Source organism: Tinamus guttatus, unplaced genomic scaffold (assembly GCF_059628265.1).
Source record: "Tinamus guttatus ecotype Peru unplaced genomic scaffold, ASM5962826v1 Tinamus_guttatus_pri_ptg000119l, whole genome shotgun sequence".
In the NCBI taxonomy this organism is placed as follows: Eukaryota; Metazoa; Chordata; class Aves; order Tinamiformes; family Tinamidae; genus Tinamus; species Tinamus guttatus.
Window position 1 is genome coordinate 2434776 of NW_028288653.1, and position 25348 is coordinate 2460123.

The 25348-nt window shown below is 43.7% G+C and overlaps 1 protein-coding gene across 3 annotated transcripts in view; it reads left to right on the forward strand.

Annotated features, from left to right (window-relative positions):
* Positions 1-4373: 4373 nt before the first annotated feature.
* The window catches only part of BMPER (BMP binding endothelial regulator), a 150422-nt gene continuing 129447 nt past the window's right edge, over positions 4374-25348 (forward strand). Inside the window, exons 1-2 of one of the 3 annotated variants that reach the window (XM_010226532.2) lie at positions 4374-4678; positions 5417-5502. In XM_010226532.2, the coding sequence (XP_010224834.2) occupies positions 4585-4678; positions 5417-5502 (180 nt within the window). In that variant the 5' untranslated portion in view covers positions 4374-4584. Of the gene's footprint in view, positions 4679-5416; positions 5503-12519; positions 12623-25348 lie in introns of those variants that run through there. The other 2 variants (XM_088521370.1, XM_088521369.1) reach the window with 2 other exon arrangements.

Consider the following 25348-nt stretch of genomic DNA (forward strand, 5'->3'; position numbering starts at 1 on the left):
TTATAAACATTTGTTCCAGTAGGTTTCACTGTAACTTTTAGATACTTTCTTATACTACCCTTCTATTTAATGACTTTGACCACATGTCATTTTTAATCCTGCTACAGTTTTAAAACCTGTTAGTGTGGTCTCCAGGCCTCATTTACATCACTTCAGTGTTCTGATTATTTTGCAGTAGGGCGGCTTTGCCAGGAACACCTCTTTGATATATTTAGGCCGTTCCAAAGGTTTATTAATTTTATCTCATGGAGGAAACGTGGCTGTGCAAAAAATACTTTTTGTTCATTCTGTCAGATATTCTTAACTTTAGAACATGAGTAAGCACAGAAATGAATGAGTTATGCAGAAGAACCAGCAATTCTGAAGAGTATGTGCCTGTATTTGAAGGCTGCAGCCCAGGTCAGTATGAGAGAGCGACGCAGACCTGATGAGCCACCAAAGGATGAAGGGTAGAACAGCTCACAGCTGCTCTCCTGCATGGAAACACTGGGGCTGCCTCATGATGTTGTGAATTGCTATCAGGCTTCCTGACCACTGTGTTGATGTGCTGGCAGCAAAACAGCTCCCCAGTTTACTGCAAGAACTTGCTGGATCGAAGCTTATCAGATCCACACCTCCGAGTATAACACATATGTGTGGCCTTCTCTCTGATTTTTATATAAATAAGTTATTGGCTTAAAAGTTCTGTTTATCTCTGGTAAAATGTCAGTATCTACAGACATGTGTAAGCTCAATCTGTTGGGCAGAACACTGTCATTGCATATTCATTGCCTTGTAAATGCATCGTCATTCAGCAGGACACATTTTCTGCAGACAGTCCATGACAGTCTGTGCCAATTTCTGTAGTCTTCAATATAGTGTTTTACAGAGATGTTCTCTATTTTGAAAGTCTCATAACACAATGAAACTGCATCAAGATAACGCATATCAATATAAATTAATAAAAGCAGGGGCATTCACAACACGCACATAGCATTTTGGCATGCTGTGTTTATTGCATATATTCTTGCATGCTAAGTGACCATTAAGTACACCTATATCTGAGAATTAAAACAGTGCATTTCATGAGCAAAAGAAAGTATAAGTGCACTGTAATGATTAAATGTGTTCTTTAAGTCCTGGCAGAATTCTTAAGACCATAAAGAATGAGGTTTCTAGCTATTTGGCTTGCTGGTAAAACAGATTGTCATGAAGAAAGATGTGAATGTCATCACTGTCATCTTTGCTGCTGTTATTGTTGACTGTAGACTTTTTTTTTTCTTTTTAGGTGGGTGCTAACGTGACTCTTTATTACAACCAGCTCCTTGCTGACAACTGTTAACACTTTACAGCTGATCACAGTGAAATCATCCCTGGAGAAGCAGTCACATTAATTGAAGACTCGATATCTGTGAACAGCCAAAATCCCATCAGTCTCAATGAACCCAGATTGACTGATAAACAAAACTAATGAGTATGTTCTTGTGATACCCAGTGATACTGTGTCACGCATGTTATATGCCAGCAGCTAAACCAGCAGTCTCTATGTGTACCCAACAGCAGAACAGAGTCCTCAGCGTGACCCTCTGATTCTGCTGAAAGCTATCACAGCTTTGCATATTGCTTGGAAAAATAAGTGCTCCTTCACATCAGGATGCATTAGGGATACCTAATGTGGCCTTGCAGCCAGAAAGGATGCAGACCAGACCTCTGATAAGATAAACCTGGGAGATAAGGTAAGGGAGAGCTAAAGAAAGAAAAATAAGTGCCAACCCATACCGGTAGCACCGGTGGGTGACCCTAAGGTGGGGGGAAGGAGATGGTGTATTTCCCTCCCGTGCTAGGTTTTACCTCATGAGAGATTTAAATTAATGTAAAGTGACCCTCCCTCATGGCATATCATCGTTATCGATATCGGTGAGGAGCAGGAGGAAACCAGTGTTGCTCCCAACAACAACCGTCTCCCCTTTCCCAGGATGAGATGGGGGAGCAGGGCAGCAGGACCGCACGGCCTCCGCTCCGCTGGGAGCTGCCCGTTTGGAGGGTGTTGCATGCAGTGCCATTTCAGCAAGTGGGTCAAGCCACGAAGACGGGCACATCCCTCCGCGGGACCCTGTGCAAGCGCAGACCCCAGGAGCTCACCCTGCCGCGCTGCTGCAGCAATCTCCTCTCACACATCGGGTAAGGTTTGGGCCCAGCCAGCTGCTGCAGGTGGTTTAGTCGTGCGCACGTTTCTTTCCATGGGGAAGGTAGAACCGTATAACAAATCTCTCTCTACTGCTCCGTATCTGCTCTGCCTTCAGTAACATTTCATTATGTGTTCTTGCTAGCCGCGAGCGAGTTAAGGCAGGAATTGAATGAGATGTTCACTTGCTGTCACCTCTTGTCTTCATTTTATTAAGGAGATGATCTTTTCCCCTGCATTTTCAGAGTATTTTAGTTCTCTGCTGCTATTTGGATGCCAGAGTTATTAGTCGATGCCCTCAGTGCTTTGTGAATTGCATTCGCTGCTCACACCAGATGCCATTAATATTTGATGAGTTTTAGACCATTGTGAAGAGAAGACTTGATGCACAGAGATGTAAGTACTCTCCTGTGGTAGTTGTCACTTGAGAAATTATTAGGATAGCTTTTCCTTTTCTTTCTTCCCCCCCGCCCAAGGCTCTTGCTTTAGAAAGACTGTGAATGCACTGGAATGAGAAAAGGGAAACGTAGCCACTGCTCGCAGATAGAGACGAAAGAAAAAAAGCCAGTTTGCCAAAAGATTCGGTACATCTTTCCAATGGAAAAAACATTCAGAGCAGTCAGGATCTCTCCTAGAGTAGTGTAATATGTAACCCTGTGTATCTCCACATGGTCATCTATGGTGAAAATACAGGGGATGATGAAGATGTTTCTCAGAAAAGCAGTATTCAGAGTATGGACCTTGTATTTACATACTGAGTTTGTTATGTACTCTGCATCATGTGGAGCAAGATTTGTATCCTAATTACATTTTTTATGGAGTATAAAATGCCTTTCTCTTTGGGTTTCTTTTAATTGCATCTAAATGGTCATATTTGAGCGTGCATCTTTGCTGTACAAACTGAGATGGGGTGATATGAAGGAAGTAGGCTTTCGGAGGGATTTTGATGGTGATTTCTGTAAGTTTACCAAGATTAATTTTCCGTAATCCTTATCATAGGGAATTTCAACCTTTTTTTGACTTGTGCTTCCCACTGTAAGGGTAGGTAAGAAATTGTGTTGAAAACGAGCACTTTGCATTATCTTATGTTTTAGAGCAAAGATTTAAGGCTTTCAGGGCTCTTACTGGATTTTGATTTTGGTCTTAAAATGAACCTGAAAATCTAATTGCCTTGAATCTTATTGGGAAGTAAAACATACTTGAAGTAGTGCTGCACATACTGGCCTATGTCACATACCTGCCTTGCTATCGCTTTAAGCCTTTTTGAAAGAGTAAGTCAGATCCATCCTTTTCCCCCTGAAAAAAAAAATTAAAAAAAGGATAAAAAAAGAAATGAAACTGGGTGTAAATCTGAAGACGTTTTTACAGCTTGTCAACAGCGTAGTTTTATTTCTGAGTGTTCATTTCCCGGAGCGAGGCGTCGCAGCTGAGGGAAGGCGGCCCGTGAAGCAGCCGTGCGAGGATGCGCCGTGTCCAACGCGCTTCCCCCGCCGCATCCCGCCGGTGCCGGCGAGCGCGGCGTGCCCGGACCTACCGCGCCGAGGAGCCGGGACCTGCGCGGGGGAAGCGCCGCGCACGAAAAGGCTGAAACCCCCCCGGGCGCGCGGAGGCGGCAGGTCAGGCTCAGGGAGCCGCCGGTACCCCCTGCCCGGGGGGCAGAGAGCGCCCGGCCCCGCGGCGGGAAGAGGCGGCCCCCCGCACACCTCGGGCAGTCCCCGGGGAAGCGGGAAGGAGCGAGGGGGCGCCCCGAGCCCCCAGCAGCAGCGGCGAGTGGAGCCGCCGCGGCGTTTGGCGGCGTTTGCGGGCGTCCGCGCAGCTGCCGCGCCGTCCCGCTGCTGCTCCGCCCGCCGCTGCCCCACGGCGCTGACACGGGCCGGGCCGGAGCCCTTCGAGGATCCGCGTTTCCTTCGTCGCCGCCTTCCACCTCCTCCCGCAGCCGCTGCCCGCTCCCCGCCGTGCCGGTGCGCAGCCCCCCGACGCCGGGCGCCGCGGCGGGGCCCGGGCGCTGCTCGGTGGGGCCGGGGGCGGGCAGGGGGGCTGGGGGAGGAGCGGCCGGGTCCCCCCCGCCTCGGCGGGGAGCCGGGCTCTGGGGCTGGCAGCCGGCGTGGCGGGGAGGGAGGCACGGGCCGGGGGGTGCCGGAGGAGGGACTATGGGGAGAGGAAGGTATAAGAAGGGATGCGGGCAGGGGCGGGGGGCGATGCGAAGGAGGGGGCGCGGGGCCGGCGCTGACAGGCAGCGGCTCTCCCCGCACCGGCACCTCCCCTCCCCCGGTGCCGCCGTGGGCTGGGACTCCCCGGCGGGGCAGCGTCTCCCTTCCTCCCACCCCACCCCTCCTCCTCCTCCTCCTGCTGCTGCTGCTGCCGCCGCCGGTAGGTGCCGGGGGCTGCCGGGCTCCGCCACCCGACGGCGCGTCCCGGCGATGCCGCGACTCGTCCCGGCCACGGCCACGGCCACCGCGGTCCTGCTGGGCGCCCTGTGCCTGCCCGCCGCGCTGGCCTCCTCCCTGCTCACAGGTAACGCGGGGCTCCGCGGCGCCCACCTGCCGCCGGCCGTGCCGCCGAGCGGGGCTTTCTCGGTGGGTTTTTATTTGGGAAAACAGGGATGGAGCCTCTCTGTCCCCCCGGCACCGAGTGTACGTGTTAGCGGCACCTGGATGTGCAGGGCAGTGCCGGGTGGGTTTCCAGCGCCAGCAAAAGGGTGATGGGTTTCACGGCATGTGCCCGGCGTGACACGGCACAGGCTGCCCCGGGATGTGGCCATAAAGGGATTCTCAGGGTGATTCGTTTTGACAGCCAGACTGCTAATTTTGACTCGTCTGCCCATGGGCTGTCGTGTGCTGGAAAGGATGCTCAGCTTTGCACTCACGCTGTGTGGGTGGTTCTGGTCCAAACCCTCCCACGTAGTTGACAGTTTCCTACTGACTCCTGTGAGCTCTGGGTCTATCGTTACGGACGTGCCCTGCTTTGCATGCGGTGCTCACTGTTCTCCACACGTCACCCGAGAAGAGCAAAGGGTCTTTCCTGGCAGTAGCGGGGGCACAAAGAAAGTCTAGGTTTGTGCCCCGGTGAAAGGCCGGTCGTTCACCTGCTCCCTTTGGTAGGTTGTGCAAGCGCCCAGCATCCTCCATGGCTTAAGACATGCAACGTAAGGCAGAAGTTAAAACTGAAGGCTAGGAATGGAGCCGCTAGGCTGGCTTCCAAAACCAGACAGGGGAATTGAAATACGTCAATATATTAAAATTTTTATTTCAGGTTCCATCGCAAAATGTGAAAATGAAGGGGAAGTTCTGCAGATACCGTTTATCACAGACAACCCTTGTATAATGTGCATTTGCCTGGTAAGTCTGGATTGCAGATAACAGGGACATTTGGGCCTGTTCTAAGAGTAACCGCACAAAGCAGGGGGACCGTTTTACCTAATCAAATCTTGGGTCCCTCTGTTGCCTTTATGTAGCACGGGGTTATCTCCGTGCTGAGGTAATGGAAAGTAATCCAATCCATGATCTGGCAGTCATTTCTTTGACTTTAAAACTCGGCACAAAGTTGTACACGACTTTAAGTGTGACATTGAGAAACTGCATTTATCATGTGAATTCGGGGGGAGAACGTCAGAGGTGCTCTGGCGCTCGAGAGCCTTTGCACTTTGCCTAGCAAAGAGGGTGAAAGGGAGAGGTTTGGAAACGCTGCAGCTTCCAGCTTGGACCTGCTTCGTGCCAAGTGCTGGCAACGGAAGGACGGGCATGAGGGGCCATGGTCCAGGCTGCGACGGGACGGTCCGGGCTGCAGTGAGAAGGCAGCGGGAGCACAAGTGATGCTTGTATCAAAGTGCTTCATTCCGAGGATGACACTGCCTCTTGTGCTGGGAACTCAGCAGTTAATAATGTCACTAGTGTTGATACACATTTCTGGGAGAAATATTCTGCCAGAATGCTTCAGAGTAAAACGTTTTGGAAGCAATTCAGCTCGGGAAGCCAAGGCTTAGGAGTTATTGAAAAATAGTTGTTCTAAATAAATTTTTTCACAATATATTTAAGAGAAAGCCATAAACCTTAATTTGCTGTTGAATGAGAAGTAAAACCTAGACAGAAATCACTAGTTCTCTAACTACAAGTTAGAGAATAACTGAATCCACAGAGTGTTTTCTGCATTAGGACCAAAATGTTATCGAGAACCCCAATTCCATTACTGCTATTGAGATTATTAACAGTTCTAGAAACCCATCGCTATTTTAACTCTACCAAAGAGTTAAAGGATTGTTTCACGCTGCCTTTAGAAGGCAATTTTGACAACTGTAGGAACAAATGACAGTGAACCTGATCTTATGCTCTTGGAAGTTGATGGATGTCACCTCGATGAATTCAGTAGATTTTAAGTGAGACTCGGTGATAACTTTTTAGCTAATAGTGATAAAGAATAAGTTATTGATTCTTCTGAGGAGAGAGGGATGGGAAAAGGAGGGGAATGGGATGTGGTGAGTAAAGAAATCAAGCGGAACACAAGAAAAGAAATGAAGCTGTGTTTTATCATGGATCGCCTTCCTAAATATGTCTGCCACCACTCTTGCTAATGGAAGCTGGTGTTAACCAGCGAGGAAGCAATTTATCTGTGAAGGAGCAGAAGTTTAGTCTCGGGCATCAGGGCAATAATGCATCAGGGTAAAATACTTACATTTATAGATCTCTCTAGACTTTGGCTTATTAAATCAATGAGCACCCTTTTAGTGTATGAACATGAAGAACTGCAGAAAACATGGGATGTAAGAAATCTGTGTGGTTTGAAGGGCTCACTTGAGGGAACCAGCAAATGAGGACATTTGGTTCCCTTCTATGCTCATAGAATACTACATGCCATTAAAAATACGGATGCCTAGGGAGCAACTATAGCTACCTGTGCTGGATATGCTCTGGTTTTGTTGTTGTTACTGCTTTTGTTTTTTTCCTGACAAAGGATAAAAGTGGTCTCTTTTTCTTGAGATGGAAGCTGGAAGACTTGGTAGAGGAGAAGGAAACACATCTGGAGATACTGACTTTAACACTGTGCAGCATCCAAAGCAATGACTTATTGAACAGCCAGTTTCTGAAATCCTTGTCAGGCCTGCCACAAGCGAAAAGGTCAATTATCAGAGGTCTGGGGAGAGCAGAAAGCAGTGCAGTGATTTGTGACCAGGAGGGGAAAAAGAACCAGGTTTCCTTCTACCCAACTAGAAATATTGATTGTTTAATAGCCATGCAGTGAGAAACTTTCTCTGGAAGGCTCTTCATCCTCTACAAGGGCAAACCTGATGGATGTTCATATGGTAAGGGGTGAGCAGTGGACTCGCAAGAGAGCTTAATCAGCTGTTGCAGGAAGGAAGCACTTGCTGTCCAAGCATGAACAGAAAATTCAACAACGGGCACTTGTGTTAGAAACAACTGTAAAACAAGTAACTGAATTATTGCATTGGATTGGGACAGACCTCCTCTAGCAGTAATACATTTAGCACAAATGCAAACTGTCAGGTAGCACAAGCTACAAAATTCTGAATGGCCCTGGGAAGAAGAGGAGTATCTAAATAACATCCTTCCAGGTCTTTTGTTGTCAAAATTTGAGAGAGCTGATGCTGGAGGCTGTGCCCTGTGGGGCATGGGGATGCATCCCCCAAGGGAGGGAGCAGGAGTGAAGCCATCTCCAACTCCCTTCTCTTCCCTGGATATATCAGTTGGGAGGGCAAAGCAAGAGGTGGTGCTCATCCAGGAGGAGATGCGCTAAAAAGGAGCAAGTTGCAGGCCATGAGCAAGCTGCAATAACACAGCAAAGGCTGCAAATATTAATGTAAGTTCTTATACATCAGTGAGAAATCCTTGTAGAAAGACCAAACCCCAAAGTTGCTTATTCTTATTGATTGATAGGGTAGACTGATTTTCATGTTAATGATTAAAAGCAAAGCAGAAAACAGAAAATAAAACAAACAAAAAACCCCCAAAACACAGAACCTGGGTTTTGGGATGCTTTACATGAAAGGTTCTGTTTTGTCTTTTTGAGTTATCGATAACACAAAACTCTGAATCTTGAGCATAGAAGTGATACTGGTGGAGATCTTCTAGGGACAACCAAGTCTAACCAGCAGAAAAGATGAACTCATCTGTTGCAAGGTGTGGAAAGAGAAGTCATGATAGGGGAATTCAGGCTGGGGACGTGCTGGAGTTTCCTGTAGCACATAGTAAATCATTCACTTCTAGTGTATAGGTAATGCTTTTCTAATAAAAAAAGGCACTGCACCTGCTATGAAATACGTCTGTTTTGGACCTTCCTACTCGTTAAACTGAAATTTGTTGGAGTATGGAGATCAACACTGGTATTTGCTGTTAGTATAAGGATGCAGAGGTAAGGCTCAGTGAGCGTATGCATCTATGTGTAAATATACACTGCAGATCTGTGTGTGAGAGCTGCAGCAGGGCAAGTCACTGTGGATCGCGCTGGGTTTTGCATTGTGTGACAGCTTCGAGTGATGTGGTATGATGCTTTAGTGAGAAGTATGTTTTAGTTTCGAATATGTGAGTTGCACTGACGTAATCGGCTGAAAGTCTGTGGCCAGTGGTGCAAAGGCAGGTAGACGAGAGGGTCCAGTGAAGTCTCTGGTGTTAAACTTTTATGAATCTACTAGCTAACAAAGAGCTAACAAAGTGTCTACAAGATTTTACCTTTTATTTAGGACTGATAAAGCTCCTTTTGCCTTTGCGTTTTGGATGGGATTACTCATTGTTATAAGTTCTGACAGGTCAAAATTTAGAGATCCGTAATTTCTATTTTACATGCCTCAAATTTAAGGTCATAATGATGACCATAAAAGTGGTAATTTTAAGCATCTATAAGCACATAGTTTTGATGCGAACTATTATAACATTTAAGTAATTCTGTATTGCTTTTCACCTAATATTCTCTAAGCACTTGATAAACATGGATAAACTCAGTCTCCAAAGAAATGATCATTAATTGCAGCTGACCGCAAGAAATGACCACTTTTATTGCAGGGGAAAACATCAAAGTCACAGAGAGACTGTGGTTTATCCACAAGGAATTTCTTGTAGGACTACGATGAAAGCTCAGGCCTCCTAACTCCTGGTCTAATGATTTGATGACAAAACCATCCCTTTTCACTTCACTAACATTTGCTTTATGAGTGGCTCTATGTAGGATAGTCACAGCATTAACACATTTGTTTTCTTTTTGCATCTCTGACAGCAGGCAGGCTGCACCGATAGCAGGCTTTTGAAGTGGCTGCTCAGCTAAACTTTTTTTTTTTCTAAGACATAGATGAGCAAAGGCAGATTACGCTGACTTTATGATCCAGAAGTTTTGAGAACTACAATGATGATTTGCTGGTGCTATCTGAGAAATAATGTTAGGGCTCCTGTGCTTGTGTCTTCTGGCCACTTCCTCTTTGGATGTCTGTTGTTCTGCATCTCCAAGGACTTGATATCTCTGAAACACATCTGGGTTTCCACAGGACTTGGGGTACGGGCATAGCGCAAAGCAGGCTGAAGGTAATTGGAAGTACCTGTTTCCTTGTGCAAATACATGGTATGCTGTTAAACATAAAAACTGGAGAATGCTGTGATGGACTGGCCCATTTCAACCATGGTTGTAGCCAAGGACTTCTCCAACTAAGAGGTCAGAAGGACTCCATCTAAAAGGCAGTGGTGCCCAACTGAACAGGAATGCCAGCTATGGAAAGCAGTAGCAATGAGGGTTAAATACCCCAAATCTGTGAATAAAAATATAGTTATCAAGGAAAGGCAAGTGTTATAATAAGAGTAAGAAGTTAGTTGTACCAAAAAAATTGTAAAACATATTACTGAACACAATTGTAAAATTATTTTGTTAATTTAGTGTTGATAATAAGAAAAATCTAATGTCCTGTTGAGCTGTGAAAAAGCAGTGAAACTGTGTGGGTTATGAAGTTAAATGAAAAATGTTTGTGTTTTAAAGATCTTTTCTGGCTGGCATGGTGATTATAGATAAAGATGCATAATCTTCACAGCATTCGTAAGGGAATTATATTGGTTCAGTCTGAGAAACTGATTCTTTTGTTCCTGTTATTAAATGCTTTAAGATCACTAGGGATTATAACTGTACCTAGCTAATGCAAAAAATCCCTTCTAAAAATATTCTCACTTGTCTGTGAAAAGCAAGTTTATTTCCATCTTTAGAAGCACTTTATGCACCTTTGCAGTTCGAGAAGATTTGAAACATGTCATGTCTAACAGATTAAGATTTTATATATTTCATATGTGAAAGAGTTAGGCTGAAAGTAATGGAGGCATGAGTGAATTTGTATTAGTTCATAAACACAAAGATGTACCACAAACAGCACTATCTGTAGCACAGATGTATATTGAGCATTTTGACATGTTAAGAAAATGCTTTTAGCAGCATATTGGGGGAACCTTTGATTAGATGTCAGCATATGAAATGGGCATGGAATATTTCAAGTTCAAATGGGCATGGAATATTTTAAGTTCAACTTTGGTACAGTGCAGTAAATGGCCAAGTGCAGCAGAGTTTTTGTTGGTACAGCTTTTTGGCTGGAAGGTATCTAAAACTCAAAATAGAAATAGACTCACACCTGATATTATGGCGTTTGCTTTCAAGAAATATATACACCACATAAGGATGGAAAAGACATAAAAATGCTATAGTCCGTCAGAAATAGGTGAAATGAGAACCTGTGCATAATTATAGGTCAAAAGCATTAAAACTGCATGGAATTAGCTTAGCCCAATTTAAACTTCTGAGTGCTGAGTTTTTTGAAGGTGAGATGAGTTCAGCAGTGACAATGATGATGGGTGGTAGTGCTGGTAATGCTGAGGAGAACAATATAAATTTCATCCTCCTTTATCACCATCCACATGAACCCTGAATATCTTGCCGGAATCAAGCGGGGATCCAAGAATAACCCATTCATTGGCTAGGAGCGGATATAGTTTTAAAATGAATGGTCCAAAAATGTTAGCTGAAAGGGATAGGTGAGAAGCAAGTCTGTTGCCCTGTTGCACCTACACTGATATAGGTAACTACACCTTAGGTAAGAATGAGCTTTACATTGCAAGAGCCTTCCTTATTAGGCAGAAAATTATCTTACTTTTGCAGGGCAGTATTTTTGGCGTGATCTTTGTGGGAAAGAAGTTTTTTTGTTTGTTTGTTTTTATTTATTTTTAAATACGTAGGAACAAGTGAGTTGCGTTAAGAAACAGCTGATAAAAGCCAGTGGTGATCTTAACAAAACCACATCTAAGTCAGGGCTATTTCCCCCTCTATTCCTTCCCCCACCCTGCCCTCATGTCCCTGCCTCAAACTTGCCAACTGAACCTGAGGAGTGGTAATCATATGTCTCAACCTTTTATCACCAAATCCAGAACAGAAGGAAACAAATGTGAGCCAGAAAGTATAACCAAGTGTTGGAAACCTGAGAAAAGTTTGGAGACAAGAGCTTGGGAAACTAGAAATCAGAGCTTTGCTTGGCATACGTTTTATTCGGCATGAAACATCATTCTGTAGTTTAAATTTCCGCTTTTAAATCGAAATGTGCAATGTAGAGTTTGACCTTTGCTCATAAAAAACTTATGTTAAATTTAGAATTATAAGATCTTGTGTTCCACCTAGCTTGAACCAAATGAGTAGGGAAACCAAGGGCAAGCAGAACAGAAAATGGGAGAAAAGACCTCTATCCTTTGTCCTCCATGTACCGCTTCAACAACCCCACTCCTCGTTGAAAGCTAAAGCAAGAAAGCCACTGGGTTTTCAGGGATTCTTTACTATATAGCATACATACATCACAAAGCTGATTCTTGTGGCACAGTAGACAAGCTGAAATTGTATAGCTAGCCTGACAGCAAGTGTTTGACACATGTTCAGTGGAGATGGCAATGTTTTAGTGCATCAGGATTCAATTGTTGTTGCGTCAAGGTATAATATGGCCCAGATGACTTTTAGAGGACTAGTGCATATTAAAAAAAAGAACCATCAAACAATTCTTTCATACCTATTTTATTTAATATAATTTCAATAGATTGCATACATCAACTACAGAACCTACCAAGACTGCATCTTCTTTCAATTTAAATATTCTTGGTCTTTATGACTGTGTAATATAATCAGCTTTCTCTTCACCCACAAAAATAACAAACAAAGAGACAAAAAAGCCAAAGATACAGTAGTGTACTGGTAATTTTCACCCCTATATTACTGCAAAAGGGAACATTGTTTTGATCAGTGTTTGAAGGGATCCTGGAACACAAACATGCCCCTACATGATGAAAGGTTTTATTAGTTTTTATCCATTTTTTTAAAGTACAGATGTACATGCCATCTCTTAAATGAAGAAAAAAATATCCAACGCCAGACACAGAAAACAAAACAGTCGAAACTCTGTGTCTGGTGCAGCTGACTGTCCCATGTGTGCTTTGTCAGAGAGACCAAGTATCTGTGTGTGTGTATACAAAGATCGTTTTGTAACTGAGAATTGAATCAAATCAAGAGCTGGAGGTGGTTAGTTTTGCCTGTTCTGCAGCTGATCTGCCTTGGTAGTCTCTCCTGAAGGATGAGCGGAATGTTCATTTGGTTGCACTTTTTCTTAATTGCGGTAAAAATGCAGTACTTGTGTGCAAGTCAAGGCTCTAGTCTTTCTGACCTAAATTACTGATGGCAGAAGGTGGTTATTCTAGATTGATCCTCTAAGTTTCCATCAGCAACACTGAGGTAATGTTCTGGTCAGTCTAGTCCCATATGCAGACATGGCCAGCCTGGTCTCAGATCAGACAGGCTGCATTTCTCCCAGATCAAAGTGTTGTATTGGCATCAGTCCCACTTCAAGCAGTAGGCTTGCCCATTGGTCCTTTCCATCCAACTTTTCCATGATTTCTATTGAATTGAACTGGAAGAGGGGCTCCTGCTCCTACTGGGTGTTCAGGCTGAGAAACAGGCTGGATCTACTCCAAAGTAAACCTTTCCAAAATGCACACTGGGCCTGTACTAGAGCGTCAGTACTATTGTACTACAAAACAGCGCCAGCACACCAAACCTCCATAAGGACTTTGACTGCCAGGTCAGCTCTCCTGGCTTCCCTTGTGCCCAACTCTCTGCAGCTCAGTCTGCTTCAGACAAGCTTTGTGCTCTGCGTTGTGGGTGAGATTGGCATGGCAGATTGCATTGGGTTTGCTGTGCTTTCTGTGCTTCATAACATGTGTTTCAGAGACGTGTAGCACAGTCATATGTGACAGCTTGTGATTAAACCATTCGGGAAATCTGCAGACTTGAAGAAGCTATTTCATGTTCTTCTCAGACCACATGGGATAGTGAAGGTTCACCACTTGCACATTTCTAACATAGAGGCAGCTGCACTGAGCAAACATAAATATGCACGCCGTGCTGAATTGATTATAGGTCTTGGCAAAATGCTACTGGAAGAGAGCTGGTGATAGGACACTGTAGTGATGATGAGGATCCAGTGCATCAAGTAAGGAAATGAGGTCCTCTTTCGCATAATTAAAGGATCAGAAAGCTCAAGTACAAAAGAACATGTTTAAAATGTATAAATAATACATGGAAAAAATACCAAGGGCACAGAAATGCCATGAACTAAATGGAAAAATGTAATATAAGTTGTCAATGTCTTTGGAATGTATCTACAATAAGTGCAAAATGGATCAGTCTAAGTTAAAGCACCTTTTTATTGCCAATAAGAAAAACATTATTAAAGAGCTGGTCCAATATCAAAATGGCATTTTAAAAGCATACGGTTACCTGTATATAGTTTTTATTAGCTTTCAAGTTTCTTCCATTGAGTTGTTAACAGTCTTTTTAAGAATTATGGTCCTGCAAGTGAGTGGTTCACCATGTCAGTATTTCTAGTGTTCTGCTTTGTGTTGCTATATAAAAATAGATATTTTTTTCCCCCACAAAATATCTGGTTTTATTTCCCAATCATGTTTTAATAGAAATTTTTGAGGGAAGAAAAATATTAAGCAGCAACCAAAAAATCAAATGAAAATGCAACCTTTTTATATTAAGCTTATGGTCAAATAAAAGGCTATTGTGAAGAAAAAACAATATTGTATAAAAGCTTTTACCTGTATTACTACTATTAAAATGACTATCGTACTGGTACTTTTTCATATTGTACCTAATAACTGCTGTAATTACTTCCTCTGAGGCCTCTTGGCCTCTTCATCTTATGCATTAAGCTGCAGCTAAAACATTCCTGGTCTGACCATTTGTCAGATTTAGCCCCATGCCACATTTTGCATCCGGCTGAATCAACTGCTGAGCTCCGTGTCAGAGAACAGTGAGGACCTCAGCCCTTCTTGTCCTTTTTGTTAAGAGCTGACCTTCTCTGCCTCTCTGAAACATCTTGATTTCCTTTGTGGTTTTCTTTTCTGCCTCTCAGATTTGTTTCTCGGAGTTCTTTTCCCTGTTTCTTTCCATCTGCTCCCCTCTGTGTCTGAAATCCTCTTAGTGCACCCAGTTAAACTAGGACTGTGCACTTTCCCACTACCTCACTGAAAAAATAACGTCTGCACGCACCATTTATCATTTGCATCCTCTTCATTTATTGTTACATACATTTCCTCACCAATTCTCTACAATGCCCTGTCTGTAGTTCTCGTTTTCTCTATTGTAGTTTAGTCGTTTCAGAGAGGGAAGCATTATATCTTTGTGCGGCAGCAACAGGCAGTGCTATTAAATAGCATTGGGGCTGGAGATCTGTTTGTTTTTGCAGGCACAAAGCAAGGGCATGTGTTCAAATGGCAATCAGGGAAAGGAAACAGAAAAAACGAGATTTTCACTGACCATTCGAGACACCAATTTCTTGTCCTGGTTTTAAACAAACGTCTTCACCTGGGTTCAAAGCTAAAGTGGACCAAGTCCACTTTAAATCTTATCAAGTGTTAATATGGAGTCTGATATGGTATAGAGCTGTACTGACACGTCTATATGTCCGTTTGCTTGGGAGCAGGGTTGGCTCAATTAGGCAACCGTTGGCCTTTCTACAGGGGTGACATTGTGCTCAACAGCCGTGCAGGTGCATAAACCCAACCGGCAATGCTGAAACTTCTCACATATTGGATACTTGATGCAAGTCCTCAACTCCCTAAACCCTTTCCTTTCAGCTTTAAAATTCTCTGTGCACCACATTGACCTGAATGTCCCTAACTACCCCAGAACTGAAAAGCTGAATGGCATCATTTCTACTGTACACCAAAACCAAGAAACCAAGTAGGGTTTGTTCAGCACTGGGGTGCCACAATGTGTGATCCTGGTGTGTGCCTAGGAAGCAGGTTGCCTCTTTAGTGCTGCTTTTGCTTTTTCTGCCATGCATGGTTGGGCTCAATGTCTCCTTCTTACCCAAAGGACTTGCTTCAAGTATGGAAGAAGCAGCTTCACATTTCTCCTCACCCAAAAGGATACGAACCCATGTTTCCTAGAGCACTGGTGAGACAGATCAGGTTTCCAATGACCTGTAGTCTAAAAATGTTGCGTTTTTTTTTTTTTTTTTTTAATGGTCCCTGGCATATTTTAATTCATTACATTAAGTAGCCTCAATTGGAATTGGATCTATCACAAGGTTTTTGAACTGCTGAAATTTATTTTGATGGGCATCTGTTTTTCTGGTTGCAACATTTGCATCTGTTTTCATGGTTTGTCTTATGATTTATTAGTGACTGAAGAATTACAGACCTTGATTGTCCTGAGGTTGTCTCCTCCTCCTTTTTTCTGTCTGAGTGGTTATGTGTAATTGAGGCATGGTTTGGGAAAGAGGGAGAAGAGCTGCTGTGAGGCTACATAATGGCTATGATTTGATTTTGCCACTTAGTGAAACACCTCCAGATTGTGCTGCTTGGGAATCATTGGTGAGGGAAAGAACTGGATAGTACAGTCTCAGATAAGGCTATTAGCTAGAGGGTTGCCTGTGTGACCCAAAGCACTGATAGGGCAGCTAGCCCTCTTCATACCACAGGGAGACTGGTGGTTATTTGCTGTTGATCATATTTTCTTTTCTGTGTGGCAGTGCACAGTAGATCATTTTCATATTTGGCACCCCTCCTCCCCAGATACTCAGTAAGAGATAACAGCCAGGGCAGTTAACCAGGTTAGGTGGATCGATTCTTTGATCTGACATACGCTTTTGATTAAAATAAATGAAGAAAATTATGTCAATGAATAATAAATGAAGAAAATATGTCAACAGGCAAAAAAGCGACAAGCTTTTTAGTCCAGAAACTAAGACTTGGTTGATGTCTTGTCATTACAAGCACTGGATAAAGACTGCTAGACAATTAAAATTGTTACACTTTAAAATGCTCACAATGGAACAATGTAAAAAAATGCCACTTTTTTCTTTTTTTAACAGAAGCCTGCTTTCTCTATGATCTAAGCTCATCAGGCATTTCTGGATAAACTTGCTGATGCGGCCATATAGCAAGGAGCATTGTGCACCTACGCTGAATCACAGCCTTTTAAACATGAAAATGCTGAGGAGATTGAAGAAGCCTGCAATTTATATGGCTTCTGGAAAAATATCTGTATATGTCCAATTCAAACTTGGCAAGGTTTCTAATCCTCAAGCAAAGACTGTTTGACCCAAAATCAATCTGGAGTGGAAATTTTTAAAAATATCCAGAACTCTAGGCCATGATAGTAAGAAATTGGACTGGCTTTATGTACTTGTTGTTACAAGTAGTGGACATATTTAGTACCTAAAACTGTATATAATTATTTTAGTATAAAAAGAATATCTATGATATCATCAGGTTTCTTGGCATAATTAACCAGCCCACATATGGAAGCATACAAACGTTGCAGCCAAAAGGGGAAAAGAAAGCAAATCATCTACAACAAAAGGGAGGTTCGTTGGAGCTCAGCCATCTGTACAGATGCGGCGGTAGCTTCAATCTGTTTGCTGGGCATTACCTCTTATGTGCAGGACAGCATAAAAAATACTGAGATGGGGCTTTAATTGACAGGGCACAGATGTGACTTGACTCTAGGAAAGCCAAGTATGAGTTTGAAACCAGAGGTTTGAAAGGATTTTAAGCATCTCCTAGAGGCTTATTATTGGTCTTGTGTGTTTGTGGACAGCCTGTGACTATGGCCCTAAGGTACTGTTACCCTCAAGGGATTTCAGTTAACTCACTAGGTAGTGTTCAGCTTGGACTGTTTTCCCAAGCAGTCCATGTTAACTCTTTTGTCTCCTCAATTCAGGATGGGGATTTCATACCGCTAATATGATAAGCAGAGAGCTGACAGGAGTTGCTGAATACTGGGCTTTACCCTAAAATTTTCTCTGCTTTGGGGCCAAGTACTTTACCCTGTACTGCTCAGAGTTTGCTGCTTTGACCTGCGTTTGGAATTCAGTGTCTAAATCTTGTCTTTCAAAACCCAAGCAGCAGTCACTTGTGGATGAGCCTAGTGTCTCCTCTTTTATCATGCTGCTTAATACTTTGAGAGCATGAGAGAAAATCAGGTCATTGTACAGTATGTCAAAAGTCATGGATGCAAAGATGAAATCTCTTCTTTCTCAGGAAAGATCCTGGTTTTCTCTAGGCTAGTGAACAGTGTTGAAATAGTCCATGCAAAACGCAGCAGCCTTGACAAGACAGATAAGGTGTTCCTCTTCGAGTCGTGAAGAGGCTTGGTCATGAAGGCATTCCAGTGTAATGGCAATGAAGACCTCTCGACAAGGATGCCCATGTGGGACAGAATGCCCTATATTGTGCAGAGAAGGGTGATTTTCATGGTAGCTCCGTCTCCAGTCATGCTTCAGTAGAGACTAAATGCCCCAAACATGAAGTCCTTCACCTCAGGTGGGGTTTTGTACAAGGGATGAGTCAGGGAGGAGCTGGCTGTCAGACTGGTCAGGAGCTGAAGCAAAGGCTGGTGCCTGCAGACATGAAATGCTAAGGGTCTCAGTCGCATCCAGGACATAGTAACCATCTCCTGGTAGGGGCTGCCCTCAGTTATAGCTTATTATTATGGAATGAGGTGCAGTTAACCAAAACTTAATTTTCTAAGTCCTTTGATGGATGTTTCTTAGTTTTCTTCAACTGAGAGTGTCATATTTGCATGGCATTTAGCGCCCTCAACATAAAGTCCTAGAGCCCTTCTTATGCTAATGGTATGAAGACCTTGGCTTTCAGATCACCTTTCCTCAGGGTTTCCCACCTGGTTACAGAGGTGGCATTGCTGCCCAAGTCCTTGCTCTTCAAAGACGACAGGGTTGTCCCATACAGCAAAATCATCTGTGGCTGCTTTTCTAGCGCTGTGCGCTTCCAAGCAGGCACAATCCCCTTTCTGACATCGGAGTCTTATTAATTGGGTTAACAAGATGCTATCTCTGCACCACACTTAGGTAAATATAATCTGCTAGCAAAGATCTTAAAGGCACCTGATATATCATGCTCCCTTTGCATCTATCAAGAGGTACCACCGCAGGAGTCATTTCCAAAAGCAGGTTGTGTGCTCAGTCCCCCAGGGCCCCTTATAAGCTGTGAGAAATGCTGGTGGTCAAGGCCAACCTTTCAGATGTCTTTAAGGTGTCCCAGTGGTGACTGAAAATCACTTTGTCAAGATGACAAATGGTTTGTGCATACCCCATTCACCTTATAGCTTTGCTCTAATGTCAGCTCCATTTACTTGTCAGAAACAGGTATTTTTTTTTACTTCCAGCAGTGCAAGCAGGGCAGGGGAAAGGAAGGCGCGAAGGGAACACAGGCTGTGAGAAATCTTTTTGAGTTGCCTCTATTCAATGCATTATTATAGCGGAGATTCATAAGCTTTGGACGCTCCAGGATCTGTTTGTTTGTACATGTGCAAAACAGAAAGACGGGAATTCGCTCTGCAGAAGTGAGAACTGTCCCTGCAGGGCTGAGATTATGCAAAAGCATGTTTTTAACCACTGGATTTTTCAAGCAGAAAGTGGTTGTGCAATATTAGTTGCTTATTTGGGACAGCAAGCTTCTTTCCAGAGCGACATTTAAAAATAAAATGCTTAATTAACCCGTCCTACCCAGCACCCAGGGCACTGCGCATGTGCCCGCCTAGCTGCAAAGCTCAGCGCGAAGCTCCGCGCTCCCGTGGGTGGTTTCATTGACTGCAGGGGCAGTGTCATGTGGCGAAGCAATCGCTGCTGTGAACGAGGCCTGCTACATCTCACCCAAAAGCAGCAAGGGCCAGGCCGCAAAATGTGGTCAGAGTCAGCCAGAGCCTTGCGAAAGTGCCTTTGACAGCCTTAGCTTTCCCTTTCCTTGCAAGGACTTTCATATCGCTTTTGCTTAGTTCATCAGTCAAAATGCGCTTTTTCTCCCCAAGAGCCAAAGCTTTCAAAAGTCAAAATCTAAACCTAATTTGGCAACACCATTGATCACAGCAAAGGGGAATTTATTCCCCCTCCCTTTCTCACAACCATGAAGCTTTGTATCCATCAGGAGCCTGAGTGGATGTGAAATAGAAACACACAGAAATGAGATGTGTCAAATAAAGCGTCATTTGGTTGTAATTTTTTCTGACTAAGTTTTCCTGTGGCTGGAGCCTCCTCCCGTTGGCACTGACTGCAGCACTGGGGTTACCAGCTGCCTCCCTGAGATGCCACCAGCGCAGAGCAGGAGCAGAGCAGTGAGATCCTGCGCGCTCAGTGAGACCCCGGAGCTCCTGCTTCCTTCACGAGTCCTGTCTGAGGTGCCGGTGCTCCTCGTCCCGTGCTGCCCACAGGCTCCTCTAGGCAGACAGACCCACAGACACGCTAGTGATGCCTCTTCTCACGGCAGACTGCAGTGAACAGCCTTCACCTTTACTTTTTTTTTTTACAATACACGAGACAAGATCACTTAAGAAAACAAAAGCAGGGTCAGGGCTCAGCCTCATACTTGCAAGTACATTGAAACAACAGTGCCTAGAAGCCTCTTGCCGAAATAGAAATAGAATTTTTTCTAATAGAAAACAGACTTGTGTTACTTTCTTTCGGGCTACTATTTTTATTTGGTTGCTGTTCCTCGAGCATTTTGGTTCTGTTTCAAAACCTGCTTCAATTAAATGAAGAGGGGTTTTGTTTGTTTGTTTGCTTTCTGGTCCTTTCCAGTTTTAAAACAATGCTATTTCTGTGAAACTTCTAGGAGTCCTTTGGATTATGAAGTTGGGATTGATATGGATTTTCCAGACAAAATAACATTAAAAAATAAATTGTAGATTAAAAAAAAAAGGGGGAAGAAAATAAAAAGACGACTCTCTACCCCCCACCAAGATCCCCTGTTGCTGCTTCTGGCATGCATCACATCTTTGAGGATACAGTATCATGAGAAAACTGTCACTCAGTGATGTATTAGGGTAATATATCATCAGAGCATCGTTTCTTTAGAGGATATGGGCAGTAAAAGACATGATTCTGGCCAGACAGAGCAGCAGGGGGGCTTGCTTTTTTTCTTTCCTTTTCTTTAATCTAACCCTGTTTTTGTGTTGTACAGAAGTGAATTTCTTCATGGGATATGACTTGTTGCAGAGCAAGTTAGGAGGCCCATTGGGCTTTTTAAACGCTTTAGAAACTACATGGCCTCAAGGGCTGCTTTGTTCAAAGTTTTTAGTACAGGCTCAAGCCCCAAAATGGACCATTTGCCACTACCTAAATCTCCAGTGTAAAGCTCGAGTAAGCAGATTTCAGGCAGGGAGAGCAATAAAGAGGTCTCTTAGATACAGTGAGAGGTAACATATTGTTTGGATAATGAATTTATAGATTTATCACATCAAAATGTGATGAGATGATTTTTATAAAAACACAGTTAATGAAGCTCATTTAAATAAATGCCAAATGACATTTTCATTTACATAAGTAGAAGAGAAATGACTACCTGTTGGTATTTAGTCTGTAGTAGAAGATGGGGTGGTCTCATCTGGATATTCGGAATTTTGGTCAGTTTTCGATGCGCATTTTAAAGATTTCATGGTTTTGCATGTCTCTTATTGGCAATAAGTCCACAGGGAAAAAGGCTGAATACAGCCTATTGAACCAGGATGGCAATAGTTATAAAACTAAAGGGAGCATTGTAAAGAGGCTTTTTTGATGAGACAATCTTTTGATGAAAAACTGTTGATAATTTTTGAGACAGGAAAATGTGAGATCATGGTTTGATAGAAAATTAGTTGAATTCAACTGATTTTTATCAACTATTTTAAACCTTGAGCACAACCTGCTTTATTCTTTCAGAAATCAGTTTGATAATTCATCAGTGCTAAAAGTTCAACATTTTACTAGGCTGCCATTTCCTTAGAGTATTTTCACGCCAGTACTACTAAGGAAGTATGTGGGTTAGATAAGAAAGCTCATCTTCCTCAGCCCATAGCAGTACACTGAGCTCAAGTCAGCAAAGCAGCATGCTCCAAAAGCTAATACACCTGGGGAAGCAGCAATATTTCACATTCATTTGCTTAGGCTGTGTAGATCTGGATCTAACTAAGGTAGTGGGAAATTTACCGCCCTCAGCTGCCTTTCCCTTTCCTTTTCTAGGAAATTCCTATCTCCTGTCAGAATTGCATGCATGGATTCTTCATATCTGCTTCAGTCTGGATAAAACAGATTAGGCTGGACCAGACTTTCCACATCATTCCTTTTGCTCACCATGAGTTGGACAGTGACCAGCCAAAAAGTTTGACTGGCTGAGCTGGATGACTGGCAATGTCTAGCAAACTGTTAAGCTATTAGGGTCTGCTCTGGGGGCCATCACCTCTTCCAGCAGCACTGGTACATGCTGGTGCTCTGAACTTCAAACCGACAGTTTTTGCTTTTTGAAACTACCATTTTCTTTGTCAGAAATGGTAGTTTGCTTATCATCATTAGATTTAGCTGGCTATTTGGTAAGTAATGTGAGTTCTTTTCTTAAAAAAAAAAAAAGCCCATTAATTTGGGGGGCTAAAACTTGAAAGAAAAAAAATGGAAAATTTAAATGCATGCACGTCATGAAATATAGGGATGTATTCTCCCACAAAAACCCTGATGCGTGTCCTTTCTCTGAAACACAACTCCTGTTTTTTTTTTAATGAAATATTTTGGTCTACAGTGTGAACTGCAGGGGACTTCTGAAGACCAGGCCTGTTATTGTTAGGAGATTGTCATATGCTACTCTCTTGAAAGGTAAAGAGCTTTGTCTTTATTAGGGTCAAATTCTAGTCCTAAATCACACTTAAAGGGTGAGATGGAGGCAGCAAGATTGCAAGCTAAGAGGTCTGGATCCTGTTCTGGCTTTCTCACTGACTTAGTGTGCAATTATGGTCATTTTTTCTGTCTGTGTCTGCTTGGACGGTAAGCTCATTGGAATAGGGGATCTACTCTTAGCATGTGCTTATGTGATGTCTGATGTAATGAGACCCTGATGCCAGCTGCAGTCGTAGCAGTTGCCTTAATGCAAACAAATATGAGAGGGAAGTGCTTTCTTTTCACTATGTAGTACTGCAGCAGGCTGCTGTCAGGGAAAATCAGGCCCGAAGCTGGCCACAGAGGTCACTTTCCTCATGCTGGTGAACATCATTAAGCACACTGAAAAAAAAAAAAAAGAAAAAAGGCTATAAAGGTTTGTGAGTGATGTGTCCTGAGCGACTTACACACGCTAATGTGTTCCTCTCAGTGGTGGCAAATCCCTGCTTGTGGTGAAATTTGGTGTCATCTTTCAGCAAGCAAGACTTTTGTTTTAGTTGTATTTCCCAGGGCGCGGGGATAGCCTCGGCTGAAGGGCAGTCGTTGATGTTGGCTGAGGATGGCTGCAGCGAGCGGAGCTTTAGCCTCATCCCTGCCTGGTGTCAGCGACGGGCTGCTGCTTTGAGCAGAGGGGGCAGATAAACTAAAGAGATTATGAGGACAAGGGAGTGAATCAGAGGCTACCGTGTGTGCTCTTTTCAAAAAAGGGAAAAGAGAGAAACTTTGTGGACTGAACCAGCATATTTTATTCATGATGAAATACTGTCATTTGCACGTGTCTAATGCAACTCATGCTGAAATCATCGTCATGTTGTGTGATGGGCAAGATCCTAATCCTGCAAGTATTTAAGCATCTGTTTGACTTCGCTCATGTGAGTTGTCCCACTAAAATTAAAGACACATTTAAAATTAATAGGGCTTCTCTCTCGGCATGGTGAAGCATATTCATCAATGTTTGTGGCTTTGTGTAGGTGAACAAAGAGAACTTTATCATTTTGCAGAAAACAGCTATTGTTTCAAAGGAAAACATTTTTCTAGTTTGAATTTAAAACTCCATGCAGTGTGCTAAATCATTTTTGTCATTGAACCCACAAAGTTTGTTTCTGCAAGGGGAAACTTGGGAAACAAGTGGAAACAAGGGAACTGTGACCTTTTTCTTCTTGTTAGTGGTTTGAAGGGCCTTCATACTCGTGCCTTTGTAAGTGGTGTCTCCTCCCTAAGGCCAAATTGTACAGCTCTTACTCAGACAGGGGAATATGCACTGGAGACAGCAGTCCCACAGTACTTACTAGGGCCTGCTTGCTTGCATCAGCTCTATTAATTAAAGTGAAGTTTGGAGGTCGGGCCGAAACAGTAAGTTCCAAGCAAGAGTGCCAAAGGAGTAAGGGTAGTATTTTGAGCAAGCGCCTCAGGATTTGTCTAGACCACGAGTTACGCACGTGTCTCAGCCTGTCCTCGAGGTGGAGTTGGCCCAGTGTCTTGGTTGCGTGCACGTAAGCAGCTCTGCGCTCCCAAGCTGTGCTAAGGGGCAGAGCATGGATGCCAGCACAGGCCCGAACCCTCACTCCTGAGGCCTGGCTGGACTCAGCACAACTCCGTGAGCGCTGGGGGGATGCTCTGGCCATGATGGATATCTGGGCCAGCAGCACGGCTGGGAGACAGGCAGGGTCGTGGTGCTCAGCGTGCTTTAACTTGCGCTTGAGCCTTCCCCACACCTTGCGGCGAGGAGGTTGCCTAAGTGACTTGAGTGCATTTGCCTCATTAATTTCAAATGGCTCTTTTTTTTCCTCCCAAGGTCATATGTGCACACTGGAAAGCGCCATCCCAAATTCCCCAGGGGCAACTTTCACCATCATTTGAAAATTGTTACTCTTTCATGGGCTGATCCCACAGGGCTTCTCCTTGCAGAGACACTCTGAACTCTTGAGGAGTTCTGTCAGTCAGTTACTAATGAGCTTAATAGTAGGACTGCAATGAATAATGGTCGAAAATGAGTGTTGTCAGGATTAGCCATTAATGGTAGTTCATATTCCTACTTAACCTGCCGCTGTTGCTTTTAGTATTTCTCTCTCTACAGCCTTTTTTCAGTTAAATGAAAGTTTAGGCAACATTTTTTCCTATTCCACATAAATATTTAATATCTTCAGGATACCAGAAAAGCAGTGTGAGTCTCCTGACAGCATTCTCAATCCATAAAAAAGAACAGAATTTCCCAGTGGAAATTTCCGCCGCCGAGAGCCCACATCTGCAGCATCTTCCCAGCCAGGTCTATCCTGCAGCTGACGGTGAAACACTGGGCTCAGAGCAGTGTTTGCTGGGGTCCTTGCTGATGGAGCCCTGATGAAACCAAGCGGGCTTCTGATTTTTCTCTCCTGCAAGCCACATCCAGGTTGAGAAGCGCCATCCTCCTAGCGGCTGATGTGTGAGATGGCAGAAGCCCAGTGGGGAGCCCTCTAGAAAGTTGGCTGTGGCTTCCAAGCTGTGGTTTGGCTCACGTCCTCTCTGAGATCTCTGCCAAATATTCAGATTTCTTTTCTATTTTTTTCTCTCTCTCTCTCTTTTTCTTTTTATGTTGGCATTTTATTTAACTGTACCACATGAGCTTAAGACGGTTAGTCTTGATATATTTTGTCACTGCAATGGGCTATTTTGTGTGGAATTCTTTGATGGAAGGTAAAAATACAAGGTGTGTGTGGAGGATGAACAAACTGTGTTGAGAAAAGGTTATAATAAAGGTAACGTGAAGCAGTAACACCAGTAATAGCTCTGGTTAATGTATCTCTCCTGTACAGGAATTTGACATCGCGCTGTGTTAAAGACGGGAGCGCTGGTTCCCGCTGGCAAAGTGTGGGAGAGGTGAGAAAAGAGGGCACCAAACAAAATAGTCTGTTTTTTCCCCAAGCCTGCTAAAAAGCAGTCAGACTCAGTGAGGAGTCCAGGGTGATTATCTAGCACTTCCCTAAATTTTT